The following is a 26,093-nucleotide window of genomic DNA, read 5'->3' on the forward strand; positions in this document are numbered from 1 at the left end:
TACTAGAAATGAGTAATAAGACTAATTCAGTTAAATTACATCTTTCCTCCCTGCCTCACCTAAGGGTTAAGATTTTTATAGCTAAAATTTTTATGTCAATTATATTTCATTTTTTAAAAAGGCAAAAAAAAAAAAAAAAAAAAAAAGAAAGAAAGGCAAAAAAGCCAATGCCCAAGAAGAATATAGGCTTAAACATCAAGGATTAAGGTCTTTTTTCCCTTTTTTAATTAATATTTTTATCTTTCTACCTCTGCCATATACTGTGGTAACCATTTAACTTTGGGAAAGCCTATGAGCCTCCAACTTTCTAAAATTGCAACTCATGCTTATATATCATTATATTTGTTTTAAGTATACAACATAATGATTCAATATTTGTATGTATTATGAAATGATCACCACAGTAAGTCTAGGGCATTTTTTTACTTTTGACCTAACATGGAATAAGGAAATTTTTCCTGACATCCAATTGCTCACTATTTAAGGATTTGTCAAAATGAAGTTTAATTATCTTTCATAGAAATGCTCTTTGCTCTTAAGATATCCAGATTATAAAGAAATGAATTTTAATAAGATAGTCTGCCCAAACCTAAGGTCCCTGAATTTCATTCATGAACATCATAAGCTAAACATAAACCACAATACCCTTGCTGCTAAAATGAGATTTATTCTTATTAACACTTCCTACCCGCCACCCCAAAATAAAAAATCTAAAAAGGAGTTATTTATGAATAAGAACAATTTTATTTAGGTGTACCTGAATGGTTTGTAAGCAAACTAATTCCTTTGGCACAATTAAGACATTGGCCCAATAATATATCTTTGAATAAATTCACTAGAAATTAGAAATATAACAGGGAAAGAAATGCCAAAAAGAAGCTGATGTGGGAGGGAGGAAGTTGTTTTGTTTTGATAACCTTTTCACAGACCCTAGATTTCTGGCCAATCAAATCGGATCATACCTTGGGAAGGGAAATTGCCTGACGCAGCAGCTGAGCCAAAGTCAGCAAATCCGCCAAATAAATCAGCTGATCCTCCTAGAAATTTAGTATGAGGAAAAAGTTAAACTGTTAGAACCACAGAACAATTGAGAGTAATTTCAGGAAGCCATTTTAGCACCACACTTAAAACATACCCACTATTAGAGGGCCCAGGCCCACCATAAAAACTAGTTTGTTGATCTAGGTTTTCATGTTACCATGTTCTCTTTACGCTACCACAGACTCTTACATTCCTCAGTTGTGTCTAGTAGGATAATTGACCCTACTCGCTTATATTTCATGAACATAATGTGGGCATGCAGTTTATCCAGCCAACTGTGGTATTTATAAGAATCTTCAATGAATGCTAAAACCTGGGTAAAATGTTGCTGGGAAATCTCGAAATACCACCCCACAGATTATTTAGTAAATACCACGGGGTTAAGCTACTTTTACAGTGGAGAAGTTGGATGGATAACAACTGATGTGATCAAACTTAATAATCAGACAAAATAGTATTCATGGGCTCATTATTGTAAGGAACTGAAAAGGCGATCATCACGCACGTAGAAAATTCCTGCTAAAAATATTACATCTGAATCTAATGATGAGGAATGAATAAGATAAATACAAATTGAGGACATTCTGTAAAACAACTCTTAAGACTTCAGAAAATGTCAACATCATAAAAGACAAAAAGGACTGGGACTGTGCTAAATTAAAGGAGCCTAAAGAAATACAAGTAAATGAAATACATGATCCTTGATTGGACTCTGCATTTTTAAAAAAGTGCTATCCTGAAATGACATAATTGAGACACCAGGAAGTGAATATGGTCTGTATATTATTAGACACTAATACTGTTTTAATGTTAAATTTCCCAAGTATGATAATTATATTGTGATTTAAAAAGGAGAATTCCCTTGTTGTAACAAGATGTGCTGAAATATTTTAGGGGCAAAATGTCATGATGTTTGCAATTTTCCCTTGCATGGTACACAATAAAACAACAACAAAAGAACTAAGGAGAGAAAGAAAATATGGCAAATTTTATGTAGGTTTGAAATTTTAAAAAATAAAAGTTAGGGAAAAAACTTTGTTTAGTCCATGAGCAAGCAAATATTTGCATTTTTATTACAAGAAAAAGTAACCGCTTTTTGCTACTTCTAAACTGTTTTTTTTAAAGGGGTGAGATCCAAATCAATCTCTGTGCATAACATCACATTCTCATACAATCAGACACTACATACTTGTAAACACTACTTGGGTAAGAATATTTACTTTTATCTACAATTTGAACAGTAACATTAAATTAAATGTTAATATCCCATTTCTCTCCAATTATCACTTAAATAGCAATAGCCAAAGGATCTAAAACATTAAATAGTTGTCCTTATTTTTGTTTGTCCTTAAAGATTTCACCTCTTAAGAGTCACAAACTTAGAAGTTTAGAGTAGTTCAATTATGGTGCTTTTAGTGTTATGTGAACATTATACAGGTTACATCACAGCTGCTTAGCCTGCAGTGCTTAGAAACTAGCCAGGTGGGACTGGAACATCTGGGCTGCACTCAAACACCACCAGGGACAGCTTCCAACATCTGGTGCCATTTCTGAATTGTCTTATCGCTGCAAGACATTCTGCCCCATCTGCTACACTCAACTGGGTTAATTAAACTAGAACCATCTCCCCTTCTTAATAAATGGCCAGCAGTAATAAAAGGAACAAATCAATTTCGGATACATGTGTGTTTATTATTTCTTTTTAATGCACATTTATTGAAGTCAACTATCAGCAGGCATAACTAATTCTTCATTCTTTCACCACATTACAGATGCATATATTCACATATATCCTCACTCAGCATGAACTAACTCCCATCCCACCAAGGCCAAGGTTCTCTACTCCTATCCACACTACAGCTCATACATCTACTTTTGCTTTGTCCAAAGGATAGTATCACAGTGACTTGTTTTTCTCTTTATAGGTACGTATGTCATTATAAAATGTGACAAGGGGCACAAAAGATCAATGACCTATATTTTTAAACTATTTAAACAGGCACATATATTAATAAAAAAAATAGCAGGGAAATGAATGTTGCAAACAGTTGCTGCTTAATATTCATAAGTTGTCTTCTGTAATGTTCCTTCATGTTCAAAATATTGATCAAAGAATACTTACTGTTAGGTAACAAAATGATAGTTAATCATTTACTATTACGTTAAGGGATTTGAAAATTGGGGATTATTTTAATTTGCTTCATCTAAGCAGTGAGTAAGCATCAATATGTCATTTATTATGCCAAACAAGTGAGGAATCTTCAAATCCTATTCAGTCTGGGCTACATAGAAAATTCATGTTGCAGATAAAAGCACTGAGTACTGTAGATTACAACTTCAAATTGGGTAAGATATTTATTTTTGTCATATCCTGAATGTAATATTTTAGATAATTACCTACCTTGGTTATTCTACTGTTCTACCTTCTAACACCTAAACTGAAACTATACTATGTTTATAGCATAACTCTAGCAAATATTACTCCTCTCCATCCATACTATAAAGGAATTTGATTTCAACATGACTAATTAAGAACACTGGGAGTAAAGAATGGCCTGGCTGGGTAGCTAAACTGATTACAAAGTTGTCCCAACACGGCAAGGTTGTGGGTTCAATCCCTGGTCAGGGCACATACAAAAACCAACCAATGAATGTATACATATGTGGAACAACAAATTGATGTTTTTTCCTTTCTCCCTCCCTTCCTTTCTTTCTCTCTCTAAAATCATTAAATAAAAATTTTTTAAAAAAGAATGGAAACATACACACTTAACTATTTTAGACAGAAGCCACCCTTCCTTGAAAAGATTATCTTTTATCTTCTAAAGTGCCAGAGATTATGGTTCTACTTGTGTTTTTACACAATCTGATCTTCAACTCTGAAAACTACCTTAAAATTTAAAGATCTCTATTTCATTTAGGAAAAGTCTTTCTCCTAGAAGGGACCATACATACCTATATGCATGATGTTATTTATACCAATGCCTTAAATTCAACAGAAATTTTCTATACTTAAGCATTTCCCCAGATAACTTCTATCTAAGGGAATTTAAATAAAAGAGTCTATCAAAAAATGCTGCATGTGGAAGACTGCTAAATTTCATACCAAGAGCTATCCTTCAAGATTCCCACATGAGAGCTGTCATTATAAATGAACCATTTCCATCTGCCTTTTCAGAGTAGCAAGGAGGTTATTTACAGTCACCAGCTGGGAACATGTATTTTCCAAAGCATTACTGTGAGAACAGGAAAAATATAGCTGAACTACAAATGAAATTTCCTTTAACAAAAAAATTTAATGTAGATTGCATTAGAAAAACAAACTTCTGCATAAAGAATTCTAACACAAAATTTTTTAAAATGACAAAAAAATGTAAATATGACAAATTAATATAAGAAATTCTTTAAAAAACCATTTAAGAATAAACACCCCAATTAAAAAATGGACAAAAGATTTGCCACACAATAAATGCTAAGATATATTGACTGAATATACAAAAAATGTATTTAAAAAAGAGTATTCACTAAAATTAATAGTTAACTTTACGGTGAATCACTTGTTTTCCATCAAATTTCTAGTGAAATTTCTAGCATTACTTTTATAGTGAAAAGATAATATATTAAAATTTTTTATTTTTGTAAATTTGGCTTAAACTAGAGACAACTTCCAGGAAATTCTAATATATAAATTGATGTATTAAGGATGTAACAACGTGGTTCATATTTATGTAAACATCCTCAACTAACTTTAGAAATTAGTAGATACAGGTAATAAGTTCAAATGTAAATGTAAAGAATATTTTGGACTTGATATACTTTAATCTTTAAAAAAAAAGTTAACTTAAAAAAAAAAGAAATAAAAACATATGCAAGTCATGTAATGTCTACCAACTAGGGTGTATTTTCTCTTCAACATTATTTATTGTACTAGAAATAACTTATTTAATAGTATGTTAACGATGACCTAAATTCCTTAATTACAAAGGGACAAAGGAGACAACATGAACTTTTCAAGTGAGATATACTTAAAAAATGAAATGGAATGGTTTTGGGCATTCTATTTCTAATTGGCTTATTTTCTAAAAACTTTAAAATATTATTCATTTTAAAATGTTTACTTAGAAATGTCCTATATATAAAAGCCAACAAAATATTAATTGAATACGGATTTTAAAAGAACATCACCACAGTGGGACATTTATAAAGATAGTCTCAAGTAAGTGGTTTTTTTTTTAAATTTTAAAAACATTTTTATTGATTTCAGAGAGGAAAGGAGAGGGAGAGAGATATAGAAACATTAATGATGAGAGAAAATCACTGATCAGACGCCCCCTGCATGCCCCCTACTGGGGACTGAGCCCGAAACCCGGGCATGTGCCCTGACCGAGAATCGAACCGTGACCTCCTGGTTCATAGGTCGACACCTAACCACTGAGCCACACTGGCCTGGCTCAAGTAAATCTTGATGAATGGATTTCACATGTATATTTTTAAACCTGTTAAATATCCTACAATGATTTTACCACACACATATTTTTGAAGTTGTTAACAATAAGGATATAACATATAAAAAGAGAAAATCTAAACATTTTCTCAGAGGAGATATTTATCTGGTAAGCAATACAGATGCCATATCTGCTTAGATTTATAGTTTGTGTCCATTTTATGTGCATGATGGTACCATTATAAGCATAGGCACATCTGGTAAATGACACCCAATGGCATACCAAATAGCAATGCTAACATGGTAGATTCTTAGACTTCCTCATGTGTATGTAGGTGCTAAAGATTTAATGTCCAATTTTTTCACTGCTGAATTCAATTCAAATATATTACTAAAATAGATACTTTGGGTAACAAAATTTATGTACTGATTGGGGAAGTCTGCACAAACTGGTTAAACATACTGTTTCAAATAGGAGATGATTTCCCACATGCAATTGTTTTTTTAAAAGAGAATATTAAGATAAACCTTCCAGGTTTCATTTGTCTCTATTACTACATTAATATTAATTGCTATTTCCATTTAATTAATCAATCTACTATTTGCACTGGAGAAGAAAAACCACACAAAGTTTTCTTGTCAAGCAAAGCAAGCATGTTGGTATTTAATAATTCTCTCTGTTCAAAGCAATCACGGAGGGAAAAAGTTACATTCACTCATCTGATCTTCCTAGTTATTTCTTCTCTGATTGCTCCATTAAAACTTTACACAAATTCATGAAAAGGGCTCTTTAATATTTCATGCCATGAAGTCCAAAATAGTTGATATTCTATGACAATATGTCTTTATTATAGGGCTTCATGCCAGCTGCCAGTTAATACTACCATTAAAATCTTAAACATACAAAAAGCACATAAATTGTTAAAAAAAAATTATGCAATTGTTTGTAACCTTGCGCATGACAGTTCAATAGAGTTTAAAGGATAATCTTAGAAACATTTTATAGTTACAGAAAAAAGGGAATGGGAATTAAAGAATTTCAGAAACTAGGTTGAACCAGATACACTATGAGTTCACTTCCAGTCCAAGAATTTTATGATAGTAGGCAAGGAGAAGAAAAAAATAACAGGAGCCTTTATATTAATTGTATGTACTACACTATTAGTGAAGTGATTTCCATCAGACTTCCACTTAGACACTAATGTAAATTTTAATCCAGTTTTAGAAAATCATTACATACAACTAGGAACAATCAACTTATTTTTGCACATTATTTATATACCAATCTTGTCATCTACAATTTAATGTGAAATGAAATTTAAACAGGTTGGGGAAAATTGTCTTTAAAGAGAAATTTTATTTCTTAAGCTGTTTGACTTGTTGCACAGGAGTTTATTAAGTTTATTAGAACTCTATAATCACTGAACGCAACCTAAAATCTCAATTTTCTTTAAGCATGTTTGTAACTAAGTAACTACTTGTGACTCTTGATTAACAATTACTGCATTTCCACCACTTGATCTTCCTAAGAAGGCAAGAACTCTGTTTTCCTAAGCATTATATTCCTCTAGCACCCAGACCTGTGTCTGGTTCAACAAATACCTGTTGAATAAATGAATGAACTCTAGGCATGGCTGACACTGAGAGCCAGAAGATTCAGCAAAAGATAGTAACACAAGCAGAGCAGTACATTTTGCTTATGAAGAAAGCAAAAGACCCCAAATAATCAGTGGTAAAGAAATTAAGGAGAAAAAAAAAAAGAAATTAAGGAGATTACTAAATTATTGATCAAATATTTAAGCACCCTTCTTCCTTATTTCAGGCAACTAGACAATTCCCCCCAAATAATGCTCAAGGCTCACTAATTTCATATTAAAAATAAATCCACAACAAAAAAATTTATTTTTTATTCCACCTTTTATTTGACATTTTAAAAAACTACTCTTAAACCAAGGTTTCTAAAAAATAAAAAGCCACTGTGGAAGCTTACCTGTTGATTGGCTGGGGCCATCAAACAGATCAACAAGGTCACCGGATGACTTGCTACTAGGCATTGAAGTCTGAAAATACACAGACAATTAATAAGCTTAGAAAACTAATTTCTATTATTTTTTCTAAATTTGCTGTACTCTAATTTCCAACTTAGACACAAATACCTGTAATTATCTTAATAGGGGGTAGATTTAGTTTTCTTGAAAAAACATATGTGACTCTAAAATCCTTATGGAGAGATAGTTTCTGTAACATCCACATTCCTCTTTTCCCTAACTCATTTTTTCTTATTATATTTCACTCTGGAACATATACTTTCTACTCAAATTTTAATGCTACATATCAGAATCATGAGAAGCATTAAGAAGTACCTATGCCCAGCCTCATCTCTATATTGAGTCATAACTGCCCAGGTTGGAATCTTGGCCTGTACAGTCTTACAAAGCTCCCTTGATAATTTCAATGCTTAAGAATGTCTGAAATCCACTGGATTAGAGGCCAACATCCTATCAAGCTCTAAAATTCTATGATTCTGTGAACTTTAGCAACACTTATTGTTTGCATACTATGTAAGTCAGTACAATTCTATTTTGTTTGATATACCTTAACATTTAATTATTTCATATTTAGTTCTCAAACTAAATATTGGGGCTGGAGTTGTAATATGATTTTTCTCTTCCCCATAGTGCAAAGCACTATGAAGCATATTCTATACATTCAATACATATACGCTACATGAGAACAGAATTGCTAGGCAATACGGAAACACCGTGAGTTCCTAGGCTTGTTAACTTGAGCTTTGAAGATTAAAATATTGTATCATGGTTCAAAAAGGCTTTGAGATTGAAAGAGATCTACAATAGTTGAGAAACTTTTTAAGAACTTTGACCTTCTAAACTTTTTTTTGTAGTAAAAACAAAATATAAAATATTTATGGCAGAGTGACATATTCAGACTGTACTACAAATTGATATTAAAAATCCTATAAAATATAAAAATCTCGATTGTTTAAAAACTATGCAGTTGGGATAATTTTCTTCATGCAACCTTAAATAAATTCTCCACATAATAACCATCATGTATTTGGGTTTTAACTATTTACTAGATCCTGTACCGTCATCATCAGTAAAGTAACTATATCCACAACAGGGGAAATCTAAGACCAGAAAGAAATAACAGCCATTTCCCCTCTTTAACTACAACTAAAGTTGAGTTGTAATTTTGAGGTTTTCATCAAAACTTGAAAAGAGCAAATATGAGTGAAATTATATACTAGAAGATATTTGGCAAAAGTTGACATAGTACTTGTTCTTCTTTTTGTTTTTTTAATCCACACCTGAGGATATTTTTCCATTGACTTCTAGGGAGAGTGAAAAAGAGAGGAAAGACAGAGAGAAACATTGATGTGAGAGAAATACATTGACTGGTTGTCTACTGCATGAGCCCTGACCAGGACCCAGGCCTGGAGCGGAGCCTGCGACCAAGGTATGTGCCCCTGACCATAACAGAACCTGGGACTCTGGTCTGCAGACCAAAGCTCCATCCACTAAGCCAAACCGGCTAGGGCATACATAGTACTTGTTCTTGACAATAAGTAGGACTAGCTTTATTTTTAGTCATCTACTATTTGCAGGATGCATTAGAAAAATGTTTCCCTTAGCTTTTAGCTACTTCTGATGCAAAGATACAAGATGAGCAAACACTAGTAGGGGGAGAGTGACAAAACAACAATTCAGCTTTTTTGAGATAAATCTCCCTCTTTGGCAGATTTCTGTCTAAGAGACTAGCTGTGAGTGCTTACAGCTCTTTTTTTAATTTGTCCAGCAGGTCTTCCGGTTTTTACCAGAAGGCCCCCCAAAAAATAAAAGTAAAAATAAAAATAAAGGACTAGCTGTGGCCAGGTATCTAGTAGGTGGACTTCCATTTCTGTAGTGAATGAAAAACAAATGAGGAAGGTACAAGAGTCAGTGCTACTATGGATCCATAGTGACCACCAAGTAAATAAGCTTCCCATTTAAAGGCGCCATCTCTGTATTAAATGAGACCATTTCCCCTATATATCTACTTGGTCCTCTTTTGCCCTTTCTTACAACTTCCAAATATTCCCATGTTTTCCTTAGTGAATCTCGTTGTACTTGGTAACCAGAGGTGTAACTAGATGGAAACAGATGTACTATATTCTGATTCACAACCTTTACCAAGTTAACCAAGAGTGTCATTTCTACTTTCATAGAAAGTGCAGACATTCATTCAGGAATTAGACAGATTTCTTTCCCCCAAGAGATTTCTTATTATTAATGAATGACTCTGAGTAATACATGCCAAATGATCTATAATTAATATGATTGCCTGGAAATGCCTAAGCCTACTAATGCAGTAATTCTAAAAGTAATTTATAAGAATAAAACTGTGTGCAATGTGTCAATTCGTGCCATTCCCACCTTAACTGAAGACTGAGGCATATGAGTTGAAGCATTCTGATCTGGACTTGTTTTGTCCCCTGTGTAATGTGCTGCCGCTCCAAGATCAATGGTTTTGGAAGGATTTGCTGTGCGCTTGTGCCTGGTTGTGGTGGTCTCTGTGGCTTGTGTGATATGGATATGCTTTGTCGTCACAGTCTCCTCTTCATCTTTGAATTCACCTTTGGGAGATCTGCCTCTTCTTGCTTTCTTTTCCTCATCACTGTCGCTAAAAGATATTAAAAATAAAGCAAAATAATAAGACTAGGGATTATTTTAAAATGGAGTCCTCGGTGATTTGAGCTAGAGAATTTCAAATACAGTAACTCTAAAATTCCATACTTTGACTATTTGACAGGATCAACAGAATATTATCTAAGCTATCTGAATAATGACATGGATGTGTTGGGGAGGGAAAGTAGGAACCCAACCAATTCCCTAGATAAGTCTAAAACACTGCTATAAAAATGTATTTACATAAATGTGTACAAACAAAAAATGTCTGAAATAAATCAAGTACTTATTTATTATAGATTTAAAACTTAATTAAAAATAACAGATTATCATATCAGAATCAACAGAGGAGATCCTAAGAGTTCCAACATCTGCAATTGATGACCATTTTCTTGAAATGGATAGTGTGGGACTACAGTTCCATTTATATAACATAATTCTGTCATTGAATCTCCTATACTAATGCAATATATAATAAAATATTTCAATTTCCATGGATATGTTTTAAATATTATCATATTTAAATTCAAATGATTAAACACTAATCTATAAATGCAAAGTAATATAAGGTAATACACTTTACAACTGTGCTCTTTTTTTACTATAGTATCAGCAGATCAAATACATTGCTTCACAGAAAACAAATATATTTAAAATGTTTTGAAATGTTTTTTCAGGCACATTCAAAAAGATTTTTTAACAGTGTAGAAGAAAAAGTACAAAATGAGTATAAAAACTGAGTTTTTCATATGCCATGGATTAAAAAAATGCCAGCGCTAGTCCTTTTTCCAGTAATAAAGCATTGGGGTTTTTGTGGTTTCCTTTGGTGCAAATAGAACACAGAGAGAAATTATCTAAAGTATACTCCATTACCTATATTAATTTTAGAGTAGGTGGTTTATAAATATTAATTTTAAAATACCCTGAAATAAAATACTGAAAATTCTCTTTAAAACTATGACTATTATTACTAATGTAATTTAACTCAGACTAATCTAACACAATTTCTACTTAAATAGAAACACATTTGAATGGTTTCATTCCAAATCTGTGTAAATCAAGGTTCAAGAAGAATGGCTTCCCACACACAGTAAAGGGATTAAATGCATTTTTTATCTATAAGCATTTTAGGGAATCTACAAATTCTGATTAAGTGTTTAAAAGCCCTTATCACTTACTATATAATTTCTCAGCACAAATGACCTAAAGATCCCCACCATCAGTCCTGTAAGTAAAACAGAAATTTCTTACCTTTCTGAGGTCCAATTTTATTTCAATACAAGGTAATTTCTTTATAAATTGATAACATAAACCTGACTAGCTCACAATGAAATGGAAGCCTCAGATCTGATCTATGTTCAAAAATTCCTGAATCTAATAATGAACCAAGAAGTTTGAAATTCTAGTAATATGCCAAAGAGGTCACTTGCAACTTTGTCCAAAAATCTACTCTTTTCCTTAAAAATACTCCAAGATGTAAAGTCCCTGGTGTGCCCTTTAATTACTATGATAAAGAAAACACACTGTATTTTCACTCTTAAACTGGGATACTCTATATAAAAGATTTAGGAACTCTAGCAGATCCTGTCTTAGAGTCAACATAGAAAAAAAAAATCAAGGTAGAAAAAGAAAAAAACAAGAATAAGACGACGAAAGCCCAGAAAGAAAAACTGAGAATGTGTGAATGGAAGGGCAAAGGAAATTAGTAACACAAGAATACATAGATGTCTGACCAACCTATCTACCTAATTCCCACACTTCTTCAGGAAATAGCAACAGAATATATGGCCAGTGTTTTCTAAACCAAAATAAAAATATAAACACACAGGCCACAAGAACATTAATGAGAGAAAAATTGCATAGAATATTTGAAGTAGGCACCATTTCCCAAAGTTTAGTATTTATTACCATATGTAACTATTTCAGTATTCAAGAGCTAGAAATGTAGTTATAAAATAGATATACATATTCAAAGCACTAAAAATAAATTCTAGCTCTTCACAGATGATATTCTAGAAACAGTGTTGAAAAAGACAGGAATTCCAGGGATTAAATATATATGGAAACACTAAACAAATATTTAAAAATTCCTAGTTTCAAAATTATATTTCCTCTTTTGATGACCCCTAAATCTGAATTATTAATATGTTTTAAGGAAAAAAAGAGATAGTACTGTTATAAGAAGTCACTTGAAGGCTTCCACCACTAATTGTTATTTTAAGCAAGTTCCACACAGCCTTAATGGACCTCCGGTTTTACTTCTATACAGTAAAGGTAAAAACCCTTTCTTTAGCCTATCAGAAATACTATGGGGCACAAATGATAAAAATTTTTGTAAAACTTGCTTTGCAAGTGAAGTGCTCAATATACAGTGCTCTTTTAACTAGAAGGAAAACTAGATTATAGCTATATTGGTAAGAAGAAAAAAAATTAATGCTATTCCAAGTATTGCTCTATATAAATCTAAATAAAAATGTCCTACTATTAGAAATGTAGTTTGTGAAAATATAGGTCTATACTCAAAAACATTTAGTCCAAAAATCCATTTGGAATTTTTTTTCTGGGACACACTGGCACAGAATCATAATGAAATGTCACAGGAGGAGTCAAATTTCAAACCCTAGTTTTAAATTTAATATAATAAACTTTGTTATCCTTCAGCAATATCTTAGATCTCTGGATAATCTGATGCCCAAATGAAAAATAAGCTCTGAAAGTTCTTATTGGCAAAAAAGTAATTCCAATAAATAGCCTGAATAAAAACATGTAGGAAATGTGATAACTTTAGAAATAAATGGACATACACAATATGCAAAGTGTGTTAATACTAATTTAAAATAATGTTTGACCTTGCATTTTAAAAACAGCTGCACAGCCAGTCATCAGCAACAAACATACTAGTATTGGAATAATACAGAGAAGGTTAGCATGACCCATGTGCAAGGATGACATGCAAATTCATAAATCATTCCATATTTTTGCATAGGGCATTTTTAGGGCAGGGTAACTATCCTATATGGTTCTCTAATGGTGGATATTATACATTTGTCAACTGTACAACACAGTGAACCCTAATGCAAACAACAGAGTTAATAACAATATATCAATATTGGTTATCAATTGTTAATAAATGAACCATATTAATATGAGATGTTAATGACAGTAGAAATTTTATGTGTGTTAATATGGCAACTTTGTACTTTATGCACAATTTTTCCAGGTACCTAAAACTTAAATATATTAGGGGGAAAAAGCTGAATCTCAAATAATGATAACACCCAAAACAAAACAAAACAAAAAAACCAGCTGCATAACTTTAGCACCCTCTCCAAGTAACCCAGAATACAAAGTGTTAATACCTGCATCTTTCTGGAGAGTCTTCTCTATCTTTCCTCCGGAACTTGCTGATGGTGTCATCAATTGTGCTTCCAATTTTATCACTCAGTTCACCTAATTTATCACTGAATGGAAAAGCACTTTTGTTTTTATCCCACTCCTCATCCCATTTTGATTTGGGCTCAGGATCATATCTTTCACCTATATAAGCATTAAAAAGAGAAGCAACTCTAAGGATATTAAATTCAGAAGGTATCTACAGTTCTTATTTCTGAAGCTTTTCCTCATAATAAAATAGTTTTCAAAGGAAAACAGAAAGCTCCCACAGTGCTGAATCAACACAATTACAGCAAAGCACAGCATGTACTGCCAGTCATTAGGTGGCAGGAATGCAGATTCAAAAGCTTTTATTTATGAAAACTTGCATGACCTTAATGCACAGCACAGCACTGTCAGGAAGTTCTTAAAGGCAGCTGGAAGGAGTAGAGGAAAACACAAGAACCACCACAGGCTATATAAGCAAAGGAGAAATGGAAATCTCTGTTTTCACAAAAGTCACTTAATGAATTATATTTCATTCCTGTCTCTCAAGGATTTTTCAATTATTAGAAAAGTACTGGATGACAAAGTCTCCTAAAGCACAAACTATAGGATGCTACATATCCCAATGTGCTGAAAAGACTCATAAATGTCATTCCGTATCAAACTAGACATATAACTCAATGGACTTCACGACATGAGAAAGCATCTTTTAATTACAATAACAAGAAAAATATAGTCTAACTACCAAAAGCTACACAGACTGGAATCATGAAGTATGCTCAAGCAGTTCAGAACAAACATATGCTGGGACTGGCAAAACCTAGGGAATTTGAGAGTGTGAATTTGAGAGTGAAGGGAATAGATCATGGCTGGCAGTGAACAAAAAAAACCCAAATTGTCAAGATCTGTTTTCGTCCTTGACCATGGGGTCCAAAGGAATTATGAACATTAAAGGGAACTTTTCCATTTCCCTGTCCATATCCAAACTCAACTTAAGAGGCAAGAATAGAAGGTACAGAGAAGTCATGAGGTTAAAGAGAAGAAAACATTGAAAATTAAGACAGGTTGGAGAAAAAAGGGAAGAGCAATGAGAAATAAAATAATTCAAATGTGGCTAAGAGAGCTTTTGTTTTGAACTTTGGTTAACAAGTTCTGATGGCATATATGTCCTTTGGAGATTGAATAAAACCCTTTACTGAGTTGCCTGCTAAAACTGCAGTCAAAATTTTCTGTAAAAGCTTGAGAATTTTAAAATATGTCTACTAATCTGAAAGTGACCAACTTGAACAAAACATGAACAAATAGTTTATTAAATTTAATTATGGAATTAAATTTGAACCCCCAACCAGGGTATATTCCCTGACCAGGAATCGAACGCGCAACCTTTTGGTGTACGGGACAACACTCCAACCAACTGAGCTACCAGGATGGTTTTATTAAAATGGTGGTTTTTCTAATAATGTACATTTCAATGACAATGTGATAAACCAGACTGAAAAAAAATTTTTACCAGAAAAATCAAAGTAGATGAAAACTAAACTGGTTATTGTGGTAGATGTCATACTAAATGTGTGCCAAAGATACTGGATATTGGCAGAACATTATCTGATGTCAAAATGAAAAAACAACAACAACACACATATAAAATAGTTAAAGTTGATTAGTTAGGTCTCTGAAAATAATTTATAAAAGAATGTGATGCAAATAGGATGTATAACTCTATCTCCACTGCAAATACTGTACTTACTAGTTCACTGTGACTGATTATGAAAACTTATTCAATTTTCTAAATTTAATTTTACATTGTGCTGGTAAAAAAAGAGGATTATAAGCAAGTAGAATGAGGAAATAGTTGCAAAGAGCAATTTCTACTAAAAAACACATTAAGTTGCTATAGTTAGTTTGAAATAGTTAAAGAACAAAATAAATTACTTAGGCAAATAATTTAAAAATTTCTTATTCCCCTAAACAAATAAAAACTCCAAAACATATTTACATGATTTATTTAATATAAATATTTTTTCCCGATTCCCGAATTCCCTTTTGATGCTGAGACATAAAGAAATTTTTCTGCTGTTAGACACATCCTCTAACAGCAAATTAAGTACAGTATTTTTTCTTGTGGGCAAGAAAGCAGAGTTGCAAAGGAGTGAAAATATTCTTTTATACTAGTAGGTAATCACAAGACAAGAAATAGAGAGTTCCAATGATGAGTTATGACTTCTCAGTATAATCCAAATATAAACAATTCAGATATGGGAGGGGAGAGTCAGAGAGCCCCAATATGCAGTTAAGTATACATAGGACTGTGTCCACAAAATGACCAGGGGTGACCAGAGCTCCAGTAGAGCTGAGTCCAAAGAGACATGCTCTGAAAGATCTATTTTCTGTGTCTGTTTCAAGCACCTAGTGATCTATTTTAAGCAAACTATATGATTTCATTAAAAATATACACGGGAGCTTTGGCTGGGTAGCTCAGTTGGTTGGAGTGTTGTCCCGTACACCAAAAGGTTGCGCGTTCAATTCCTGGTTAGGGAATATACCCTGGTTGGGGGTTCAAACCCCAGTCATGGTGCATACAGGAGGCAACAGGTTGATGTTTCTCTCTCTCACATCAATGTTTCTCTTTCCCTCTCCTCCTCCCTCCCTCTTTCTCTAAAATCAATAAACATATCCTTAGGTGAGGATAAAAATAATAATAATAATGATAATAATAAATAAAATAAACACAGGAGATGAATGTTCTAGCTGCTCTGAAATGTGTTAGGAACAATACAATGATAGGCCTAGATGAAAACTGATGGTACTGCCAGTCACCTTTTTCTACGTCAAATTAATGCACTGCCTAATGAAGGGAAAAGACCGAGGCTGAACTAACTTATAGGAAGTTTAGTATCTATTTTTGGCCCCAAACAGCTAAATTGGTTTCAAATTAGGAAGATCATCTCTTGATCAAAATTCATATTTTTATGCGCTAAATGGTGAATTAGAGAAATCCATTTTTAAAGAATGATAATCCCAAGAGAGCAGGATATATAGTTTTATTGCAGTCATTTAATTAACAATTAATGGTTAACACCATATTCTTGAATCCACCAAAGTAAAAAATAAAGAGGAAGATTCCTAAAATTCATGTAATAGGAGCTGAAATGGCTATTAAATATATTTTAGTATTCTATATATTCCTAAAAAGAAAAAAATAACATTTTGGTCTTTCATATTTCAATGATTCTTAAAATACACCCAAGAAGCTAAATGGATATTTAGGTGCCAGTCTGTTTTTGATACTCACTGTATCTGAATCCTCCAACACTGTCTGAGGAAACCCCAACATATTTGTCTTTGTTCTTCTTTGCTTTCTTTCGCTCTTCACGAAGCCTGTCGTCATCCTGGGCAAATTCAACCAATTCTTTCACCTTTTGGCGAATATTTATACCTTGATCCTTGCCATGCTCATCTGTGAGGATGGTAAGGGAGAAACAAAACCTTAAGAATTCAGTTAATCTGTATCGAATTCTTTAACACAAAAAACAGGCATGAAAATTTCAACATAAGAAACTAACTTCAATATTTTAAAATTAATAAAAAGAGGCAAAATATGTTGTTAAAATTTGTCATTTCCTCATCAGCAAATTCTAAGGTTTGAGATGCAATTTTGGTTTGTAAGAGCCTGTAAAGGTGAACTATAAAGGACCAGATATAACACTATGCAAGATCAATTAAAGATCCACTAAGGATTACTAATAATGACCATATGAAATGGACTTATATCCATAAATGTTATTTTCTTTTTCGATGGGATTATAACAAAACAAAAAGCAACACTCACTTCAGTCATTAAAATTCACAATTAATGACTGAAAAGTACCCACCCCCAATTCCTTGGTTTCCCCAATACAAGTTTGAAAACACTAATTACCAGAATTTAGTATAGCTGAGAAACTGAATTTTAAAGTGCTTTCAACTGGGGTACACTACAAAATGAAATGTGGTTCATTCTGTATCCTCTTTCACATTCAAAACACACTCTGGCCTTGCTGCCTTTGCACAGTAAATATTATTTGGTGGGAGGAAAAAGCCCCCAGCTTCAAACAGATGTGTGTGTTTTGGAGCTCTAACCTTTTCTTCCCATCTGATTAAAGCTATTCCTTTATGGACACCACAGGGGACCAGTCTCCAGTGCATATTTTAATATAAACCCGAACACTCATGTTGTGTTGGTTCTGTTGTTATTAGCCAGTCTTTTCTGCAAGTTCTTGTCTTCACTAATTAATACTCTAGGGCCCCACGTCTTGGATTCTGCACTCGTCACACAACCAGCAACAGTCACATTCTAATTAGAGCGTAGAAGCTTCTAAGCTGGTTCAGGTGACTGACAACTCCAACTACTGTTTTAATTTGCTTATAAGGTTTTTCTATTGCTCACCTACAAAGTGGTAATTTTCCAGGGATCGCAAATCATAAATGTGTTCTCTGGCACTTGTAACAACACGCTCTGATCCATTCCTTATGAGGTAAGCTAGGAGCAGCAATGACTGTAAAAATAAAAAGCACCAAATAATTTAACAAAATAAATACTGGTAGAGCTTTGGTAAATGGTTAAAGAAAATAATCCCAACATTAGCCAATAAAGAATCTTCATGAGGGAAGTGGAAACTCTTTACGTGTATTAAACTATATACAGTCTAAAACTTAATATTGTCAATTTGAAATTCCCCTTATACCAAGCACTATCTACTGAATACCATGTGTCAGAAGATGAAAAATAAAATTCGGATGTTAAGAAATATTTGAATGTATGATATAAATGAATACTAAACTTTTAGAAAGCTGGCTCAGTTTTTACTTTTCATCTGGGCATTATGGAAGTGTGATTTGTTAGAGCATAAGTTTAAAGAGAACAACTATTTATTAATTATAAGATCCCACAGAATTTTCCACAGATAAAATTTAATTTTGGGGGTTAATAATGTGGCTTTTGTTTCAAACATTTGCTGCCAACAAATAAAGAGAAAAAATGTTTATGAGGTTTCTTTTTGAGGGGATAAAAATGTTCTGGTATTAAATAGTGGTGAATGCTACACAATTACACTAAAAGAAGTGAACTGTGCATTTTGATCTTAACTTTGCTTGAACAAACCTCACATAAAGATAAGATCTATAAAAATTTAACTAAGTTGGCAAAATTGAGTGGTAAAAACCCTCTACCAGGAACTATTCTTGATTTACTTTTTTATTATTTTGTGTTTTTATTTTTTTCTATATTGTTGAGAGTATTACAGATGTGCCCCCTAAAAAGTAGTTTGCACAGGATTATTTTAAACTCTAATCTAAAAAATTTAATTTACAGAAATTTTAACTATTTTATCACAACTACTGTACAAGTTGAGGAAATGACAGTGAATGTTTTCTGAAACAAACAGCATACAAAACATGTAACTAAAACATTGTTTTCCAATCCTGAAAGTCAGAAATGTTGTTTCCAAAGTTTCAAATATAAATATTACACACCATTTTAGAAAGCATATTAGAACTTATTCCAAGTAGCAAAAAAATATGGTGGAAAAGGAAGAAGAGATGACAATCTTGTTTTAATATTCTAGATTATATTAGGAGATCAAAACAGATTCTCTAACTTTATTTTAAACTAACATTTTTGATGCAGAATACTGTAATAATACTGTTACACATTAGGCAAAATTTTATGTAGAGATGACAAACCATATTAATTAGACTATAGTTTTCATCTTAATTGCTCATATACTAAATATGCATACTATTATAGATTCATTACTTCTGATATGCATAAACGTTTTTGGTTGGAAAAATTTTAACCTATAAAATAAAAATAGTCAACATTTAGAGGTAGTATTAGTATTATTTTTAAACATTTTAAGAATAGTTGTTCATGGCAACTAGAAAATATAACACAAATACTTGTTTTAGGATATTCTAGGATTTAATGTCACTTATGAATATACACCTTAAAATTTCAAGCATTCTTTTTAAACATGTCAAGTAATAAAAACAGACTAATGCCCATACCTTATAAACTCTTCTCCAATTTTTTTTGTTGTCTTTTAACATTCGTGACCAAAGCATATTCATAAGTTCTGGAAATTGTTCATACATAAATGTGGCCCTGAAAAGAGAATAATTTTCCTTGCAATATGTTAATTTTGACAGTAGATGGCAGGCTTGTTCTAAGTTGTTATGTTTTCCTAAAGAGCCTTAAAAAATTAATAAGCTTAATTAAAAAAATTTAATGATATGCTTCCTTAAAAGTGTTTTTCCTGTATTTTGTATATCTAGTACATTTATAAACCCCAATAACTAATACTATATTTTACAAGTCTTTAAATTTTCGTAAGTTTATTTCAAGTTATTTTATACACATGTCAAACTTTTACATGGTAAGTTACAGTAAGTCTTTAAACTTCATTGACAAAAATTTTTGCTTTACTTTTTTGAGCTAATTTTTAAAGGGAATGGACCCAGTGTAAAAAAACTTCCTCCATTAATATTTGAATGATTATGCAAAATTTCTATCTGGCAGCTAAACGATTTAAAACTGAAAGCAAATTTCACATTTCTGTGTAAAGATACTTGGATTCTTTCTGCACTGCTGAGTCAAATTATAACTTACTTGGCAATCTCTCCCATGAGTTGCCCAGAAGGTCCCCAAGGATCATCATTCGTTGCTTCTCGAACCTTAGACTCGATCTCTGAATAATTCATAACCACATTGGTGCTGCAAAGGAAAAAAATGCACGCACATACGCACAAAGATTAGCATCAAAATGTGAGAAATACATGAAAACTTAATAATGACACTACTGGGTGTCCTAATGAGATACCTCTACAGAGTGGAAAAGAAAATATCTTCTATGCACAAGCTACCCTAAGGACACTATATAGTACGTTTAAGTTATCTTTAAGAAGATTTTACTATTCCATTATTCTTCACGGATACTGATAATAGATTATACTAGAACTGGCATAAGTCCAGTAAAAAATGATTTTGGGTCAAATTAAAAAGAAAATTGAACATGATAGAGTTTATTATAAACTAAAGTTGTCAGTTTCCTGACTCGAACTAGTTTACATGCAGTCTGAAATTTCTGGCTTACAGAAATTCTGGAAATTAATTGACAAAATTATATAATAGCTGAACATTATTTATATTTTTTAAAAAGCAATAACAAATAAGAGATAACACTCCAAAAAATGTTTAGAACCACTCTGAACACTTAACTGTAAACACTTAATCTTTTTCACTTACCATATACATTTTGAACCTCACTATATAGTCACTGTAACCAACACTTTTAATGGCTACAGGATATTCCATCAGGAGATTGTATGATAATCATTTAACATTCACTTAGACTTCAGTAGTGGTCAAGAACATGGCTTCTAAGAGTCAGAAATATCTCATTCCAATCATTTCGTAACCTTTGACAAAACTATTTTAATTCTTTCTAACTCAGCTTACTCAAATGCAAAATTGGGATAATTAAGATTACTAATTCAAAGGGAAGCATATCAAATGGTATTTAATTATTAGCACAGTGTCTGACACATAGGAAGTGCTTAGTATGTTAGCTATTATGCTTTTATTCTTAAAGATAATAATCACCTATTAGAATTTTAAAATATTAAATATTTTTATAAAAAATGATTAACTTTAAAGAGTACCTTAAATTTAAAACATTAGATGGCAAAACTGCTTGATATTTAAAGCAATTTCACATGCTTATATGGACTTAAGAATTCAAAGATATGCTGAGGAGTAAAGAAATACTTTGAAAATGTGACACACTATACCACCATTAATTTGACATCTAAAGCTCCGATTGTTACTAAACAATTGTTACAATAGATGATAATGAATATGGTAATTCAAATCTCCCACTTAAAATTAAGTCTTAGAAATAATGAGAAATCAGAATTTGGTTTTCTATTTATTACTTAAATAGATCCAACTTTTGCTGTATAGTTTTTCAGCCATCAAACAATTTTGCTTTTAAAATAAGAAAGGTTTGATTAAAATTGGCAACCGAATCTTTCTCAAACATAAAGAAATATAAACTTCAGATTTACTGAAAACACTTCAATTTATTTTGAAGGAATAGACTAGTTATAAACAGTTTTGGGTCAAATTTTAAAGGAACCATTATGCATATAATTATGACTTGCCAAATCACAGAATAAACTCGACTTCTAGATTTACATTCAAAATACTGTTCTACTAAGGAAGAAAAGCAAAACACTATTATTTTCTTTTAAATCTTGGAAAATATTAATTAGTGTGATAAAATAAATACAAATTATTTCCCTGGGGTTAAAATAAAATACACAATCTCCACTGCCTCCTTGAAAATTTAATACTATTAATGAGTGAATTTACATAAAAATCCACTAATGATTCTATTGACAATAATTTTATGTATAAAGGGAATAATCATATTTTTTTCCTAATTTTGTCAACAATGGAACCAAAATAAAATCAAGGCAGCCAATGACAGATTTGCAATTTAAGATGCCACAAAATAATTGATTTCAGAATGCTTTTGTTTGTCCTACTGGCTGAAGAATGTGTGGTTTAGGCAGTTAAAAGTGTCAAAATGCAGCTGTGGGAATGAACAATAGCAATTAGGATTATAGTTCATCCAAGCATTTCATTACCAAGAATGCACTTGAAATCTGTTTGCATTGTTTAATTTGTTTGAGAACAAGATTAAAGAAGTTAATCTCTTAGTCCATACTCCTGAAATATTTTCACTAGAGCCTTCATAAATGCTGTTGCTTTCAGAACACTACTTTCCTTGTTCAAGCTACAAAAGCCCATGGGTCAAATGAGAAAGGTCCTGTTTCCATAACCCTTCACCAAATTCTTAGCTGAAGGCCTGTGGGTTTGAATATTGTGTGTTTAGAAGGAGAGGTGGCAAAGAGCCAATAATTTAAGAATCCTTATTTCATTGGTTTGAAAAACAATGGGAACTATGTAAAATGACAACTTGCCATTAAAACAGACGTACAGTATCGTTATAAAGTACTAGTGACCCGGTGCACGAAATTCGTGCACATTAAAAGGGGATTAATTAGAGGAAATAATTGCCCTTTCTCTATAATAGAAGTGTCAGAGATGAAAGAAAATTAGTAAAATGTATATGAAAACCTTCCTCCTATCAGAGTCTGGGGCATACCACGGGACCCAGAGTCAAGATCCCCCCCCTCCACACACACATGTACCTCAAAATCACGTGAGACCCAGACCCGGCCGCCCCCCCCCCCATTGGGCTAGATCCAGACACGGCCAGTCCCACCCTTATCAAGCCCTGCCGGGCAGGGGGCGTAGCCTCAGGTCCCCTGCCCTGGCACCAGGACAGGGGGCGTGGCCTGAGGTCCCCCAGCCCAGACCGGGGCGGGGGCATGCCTTGAGGTCCTCCGTCAAGCCCCGCCTGGTGGGGGACACGGCCTGAGATCCCCTGTCAAGCCCTGCTGGGTGAGGGGCATGGCCTGAGGTCCCCCATCAAGCCCCACCAGGCGGGGGGGCGCAGCCTCAGGTCCCCCGGCCCAGCACCAGGAGAGGGGCACAGCCTCAGGTCCCCCATCAAGCCCCGCTGGGCAGGGGCACAGCCTGAGTTCCCCCAACCCAGTACTGGGGGTGTACCTTGAGGTCCCCCATCAAGCCTCACTGGGTGGGGGTCACAGCCTGAGGTGCCCTGTCAAGCCCCGCCGGGCTAGGGGTGCAGTCTGAGGTCCCCTGGCCTGGTGCCGGGGTAGGGGGCACAGCTTGAAGTGAGGTCCCCTGTCAAGCCCTGCTGGGTGGGGGACACAGCCTGAGGTCCCCTGTCAAGCCCCACGGGGGCGGGGGACACAGCCTGAGGTCCCCTGTCAAGCCCCATGGGGGCGGGGGAGGGCGTAGCCTCAGGTCCCTGCTGATTGCTTGTTAAGGCTCCTTATGGGAACTTGGCCTCAGCTGTGGGTGCAGCCATCTTTGTGATGGAATGATGGTCAATTAGCATATTCCCTTTTTATTAGATAGGATATCCACAGAAAGATATGGCAACGATAATAACAAAAAATAACAAAATGAGAACACTTCCATGAAGAGAAGCAGGCTCTATTTTAAAGTCATTTTCCACTAAAACTTACTTTCAGAAACTAGAAAGAATTCTCTTAAGATGAGATCTAATCATGAAGAATTTCAAAACAAAGTATTTTTAAGACTCACTCTATTCAGAAACAAATGTAAACTAAAACAAAAAAAACACTGTATAGTTTGGCCTTATTCCAGGTCATTCAAAAATAACTATTTCTAAAAAGGTAGAAATGGCATTTTGATCTTTCCTTTCCCAAGTTTTCTATTGCCCTCAATACACACCCTACCCATAATTCCGGTGACCTTTTAAAAAAAGGAAAAACCCTCCCTCCCTCCAAAAGGAAAAGTTAAAAAAATTATGTCCAGATGTGAAAGGAAAAAGCAGCTAATTTATTCCCCAAAACTTCCCATGATTGACACAAATGTTTTAAAATGGATATTTCAGACACTAGAGGGGGCTCTCTCATCAATTTTTTAAAACATAAAATTCAGACAAAGGTCTTCGATCTATTCCACAAACAAAATTGTAAGAAACTAGTGACCTGGTGCATGGATTCGTGCACATTGAAAGGAAAATAATTAGAAGGTGGCCGGTGGGGCAGGACTGGGTGAGATAGGCCCAACACACCCTGGAGCCAACCTCCCACAGTCCCTCCTCAGCCCGGCAGGTGGTGTCTCTTGGCCTGGCCTGCGGGGATTGGGCAGAAACTGGCTCTCCAACATCCCCTGAGAGATCCCGGAGTGCAAGAGGGCACTCTGCAAAGTTGCTGTCGTATAGGGTGTGGAACGCAAACACAAGTGTGCAGTAAACCAGATATGGGGCCAACAGTGCCCCAGCAACAACATAACCCACGGCCGAAGGTAATCACACGACCCCACGAAGAATCGGGCTCCCTCCTCTCTGGTTTTGGGATGCATCACCCGAGAACCACAGCTGCCAAGTCACTGCAGCTCGGCAGCTCCGGCATTGAGTGTCTGCCCCCTGATGGTCAGTGTGTGTCATAGCAACCGGTCGGACGGTAGGAGAGACACTTAGCATATTAGCCTTTCATATATATATATAAATTACCAGTAAAGAATACAAGCTGATCATGTCCTGAAGATTTTACTTTTAAGCAATACTGAACAATAGCTTTTTACAAGGATAAAATCCACAATTAAAATTATTATTACTTATATTTGTAAAACTGCTAATTGCTTCCACAGTTCTTTTACAGTTTACTTTTGTTTCTCACAAACCCTAATAAATAGGTACGACAAAACTAAGAGTCCCCAGTGAGTATACTTAACTCCAGACAACCCAGCACCACTCACTCACTGGATCTTTAATGCCAGCTGCTAAAACTTACCATCCTCAAGCTCTACACACATGCTTCATGGCTGTGTGAACTTAGACCAAGTTCAATTAGTTGAGGGTTGATTCCTCAATCTGTAAATTATTAATGTTCACTTTAGCCTTCCTCTTTATTCCCCATTTTCTGCTTATTTCACCACTCACTAATGATGAAATATCAAGTTACTTTACTTGACAACAGTTTGAGTCCAGGTTTTAGAGGCAAAAATTGGTTGAAAGTATAAGCTAAAATGGGCTTATACTTTCAATGCTTCTAATCGGCATTAAGAATAATCAATAAAATGTTAAGAAACATGTGTATAGTCATTTATATTTTTTTCTTGTCAACTCAAGAAAAGGCTTTATTAAAACAAAACTATACACAAGAGGAAAAGTAAAGTATAAGTGTAATCCAGTACTAACTGCTAAAAAAGGAATAAGGAAATTAAAACGGAATGATGTAGTAAAAAGTATTTTTTCCAGCTTGCCTTTTTAATTTTACTTATTTTTTAAAGATGGATTCAAATGTGACTACATTTTTAATATGGTTTTTTCTTCTTGTTTTAAATTTATTATAAATACTTCATTCACTCCAAGGTCAGGAAAATATTTAGCAGTATTTTCTTTTGGATCTTTAAACTTCTATTTTATTGTATGCATGCATACTTAAATCCACACTTAAGACACAGAAGGTCAGAGAAACAGAAAACATAGGCAGCAAAAGACAAAGACAGCTCAAAATAATGGTTTTAAGTAATAGTATGTTTTTCTTACAACTTTGCTGAATTTTCCAAAATTACCCCATGAACATTATATTGTAATCAAAGGAAAATTATGAAATATCATTAAAAAATAAATCAAGTAATGTATCAGTAGCTACACTTTAACTATGTAAAAGGAAATAAGCATCATGATAGACCACTTGAGTATTACTTATATTTCCAATGTTTTGTTTTTGTTAGGCTAATAAGTGCAGCAAACTACTAACTAAACTATGTGTATATGTACTAAAATATGCATACAAATCAAGTTCTATGTATGTAAAACTCCAGGAAATAATTTAAGTACCTACTATTGAAATTAAAAATGATTTTTAAAAACTAT

General features: G+C 33.6%; 2 protein-coding genes across 5 annotated transcripts in view; one reads left to right on the forward strand and one right to left on the reverse strand.

The window, feature by feature from the left end:
* LSM11 (LSM11, U7 small nuclear RNA associated) overlaps positions 1-9,912 on the forward strand; it is a 57,078-nt gene extending 47,166 nt beyond the window's left edge. The window contains exon 6 of the transcript XR_013813519.1: positions 8,842-9,912. The gene's annotated coding sequence lies outside the window, so the exon portion shown is untranslated. The remainder of the gene's footprint in view (positions 1-8,841) is intronic.
* CLINT1 (clathrin interactor 1) overlaps positions 1-26,093 on the reverse strand; it is a 57,527-nt gene that overhangs the window by 10,352 nt on the left and 21,082 nt on the right. For 2 of the 4 annotated variants that reach the window (XM_079770763.1, XM_079770762.1), the window contains exons 2-9: positions 20,195-20,299; positions 19,594-19,690; positions 17,975-18,083; positions 16,841-17,005; positions 13,530-13,707; positions 9,919-10,165; positions 7,476-7,545; positions 963-1,037 (exon numbers count right to left, since the gene is read on the reverse strand). In XM_079770763.1, the coding sequence (XP_079626889.1) occupies positions 963-1,037; positions 7,476-7,545; positions 9,919-10,165; positions 13,530-13,707; positions 16,841-17,005; positions 17,975-18,083; positions 19,594-19,690; positions 20,195-20,299 (1,046 nt within the window). The remainder of the gene's footprint in view (positions 1-962; positions 1,038-7,475; positions 7,546-9,918; positions 10,166-13,529; positions 13,708-16,840; positions 17,006-17,974; positions 18,084-19,593; positions 19,691-20,194; positions 20,300-26,093) is intronic. The other 2 variants (XM_079770765.1, XM_079770764.1) reach the window with 1 other exon arrangement.

The sequence above is a fragment of the Cnephaeus nilssonii genome (assembly GCF_951640355.1).
Source record: "Cnephaeus nilssonii genome assembly, chromosome: 5".
Lineage (NCBI taxonomy): Eukaryota > Metazoa > Chordata > Mammalia > Chiroptera > Vespertilionidae > Cnephaeus > Cnephaeus nilssonii.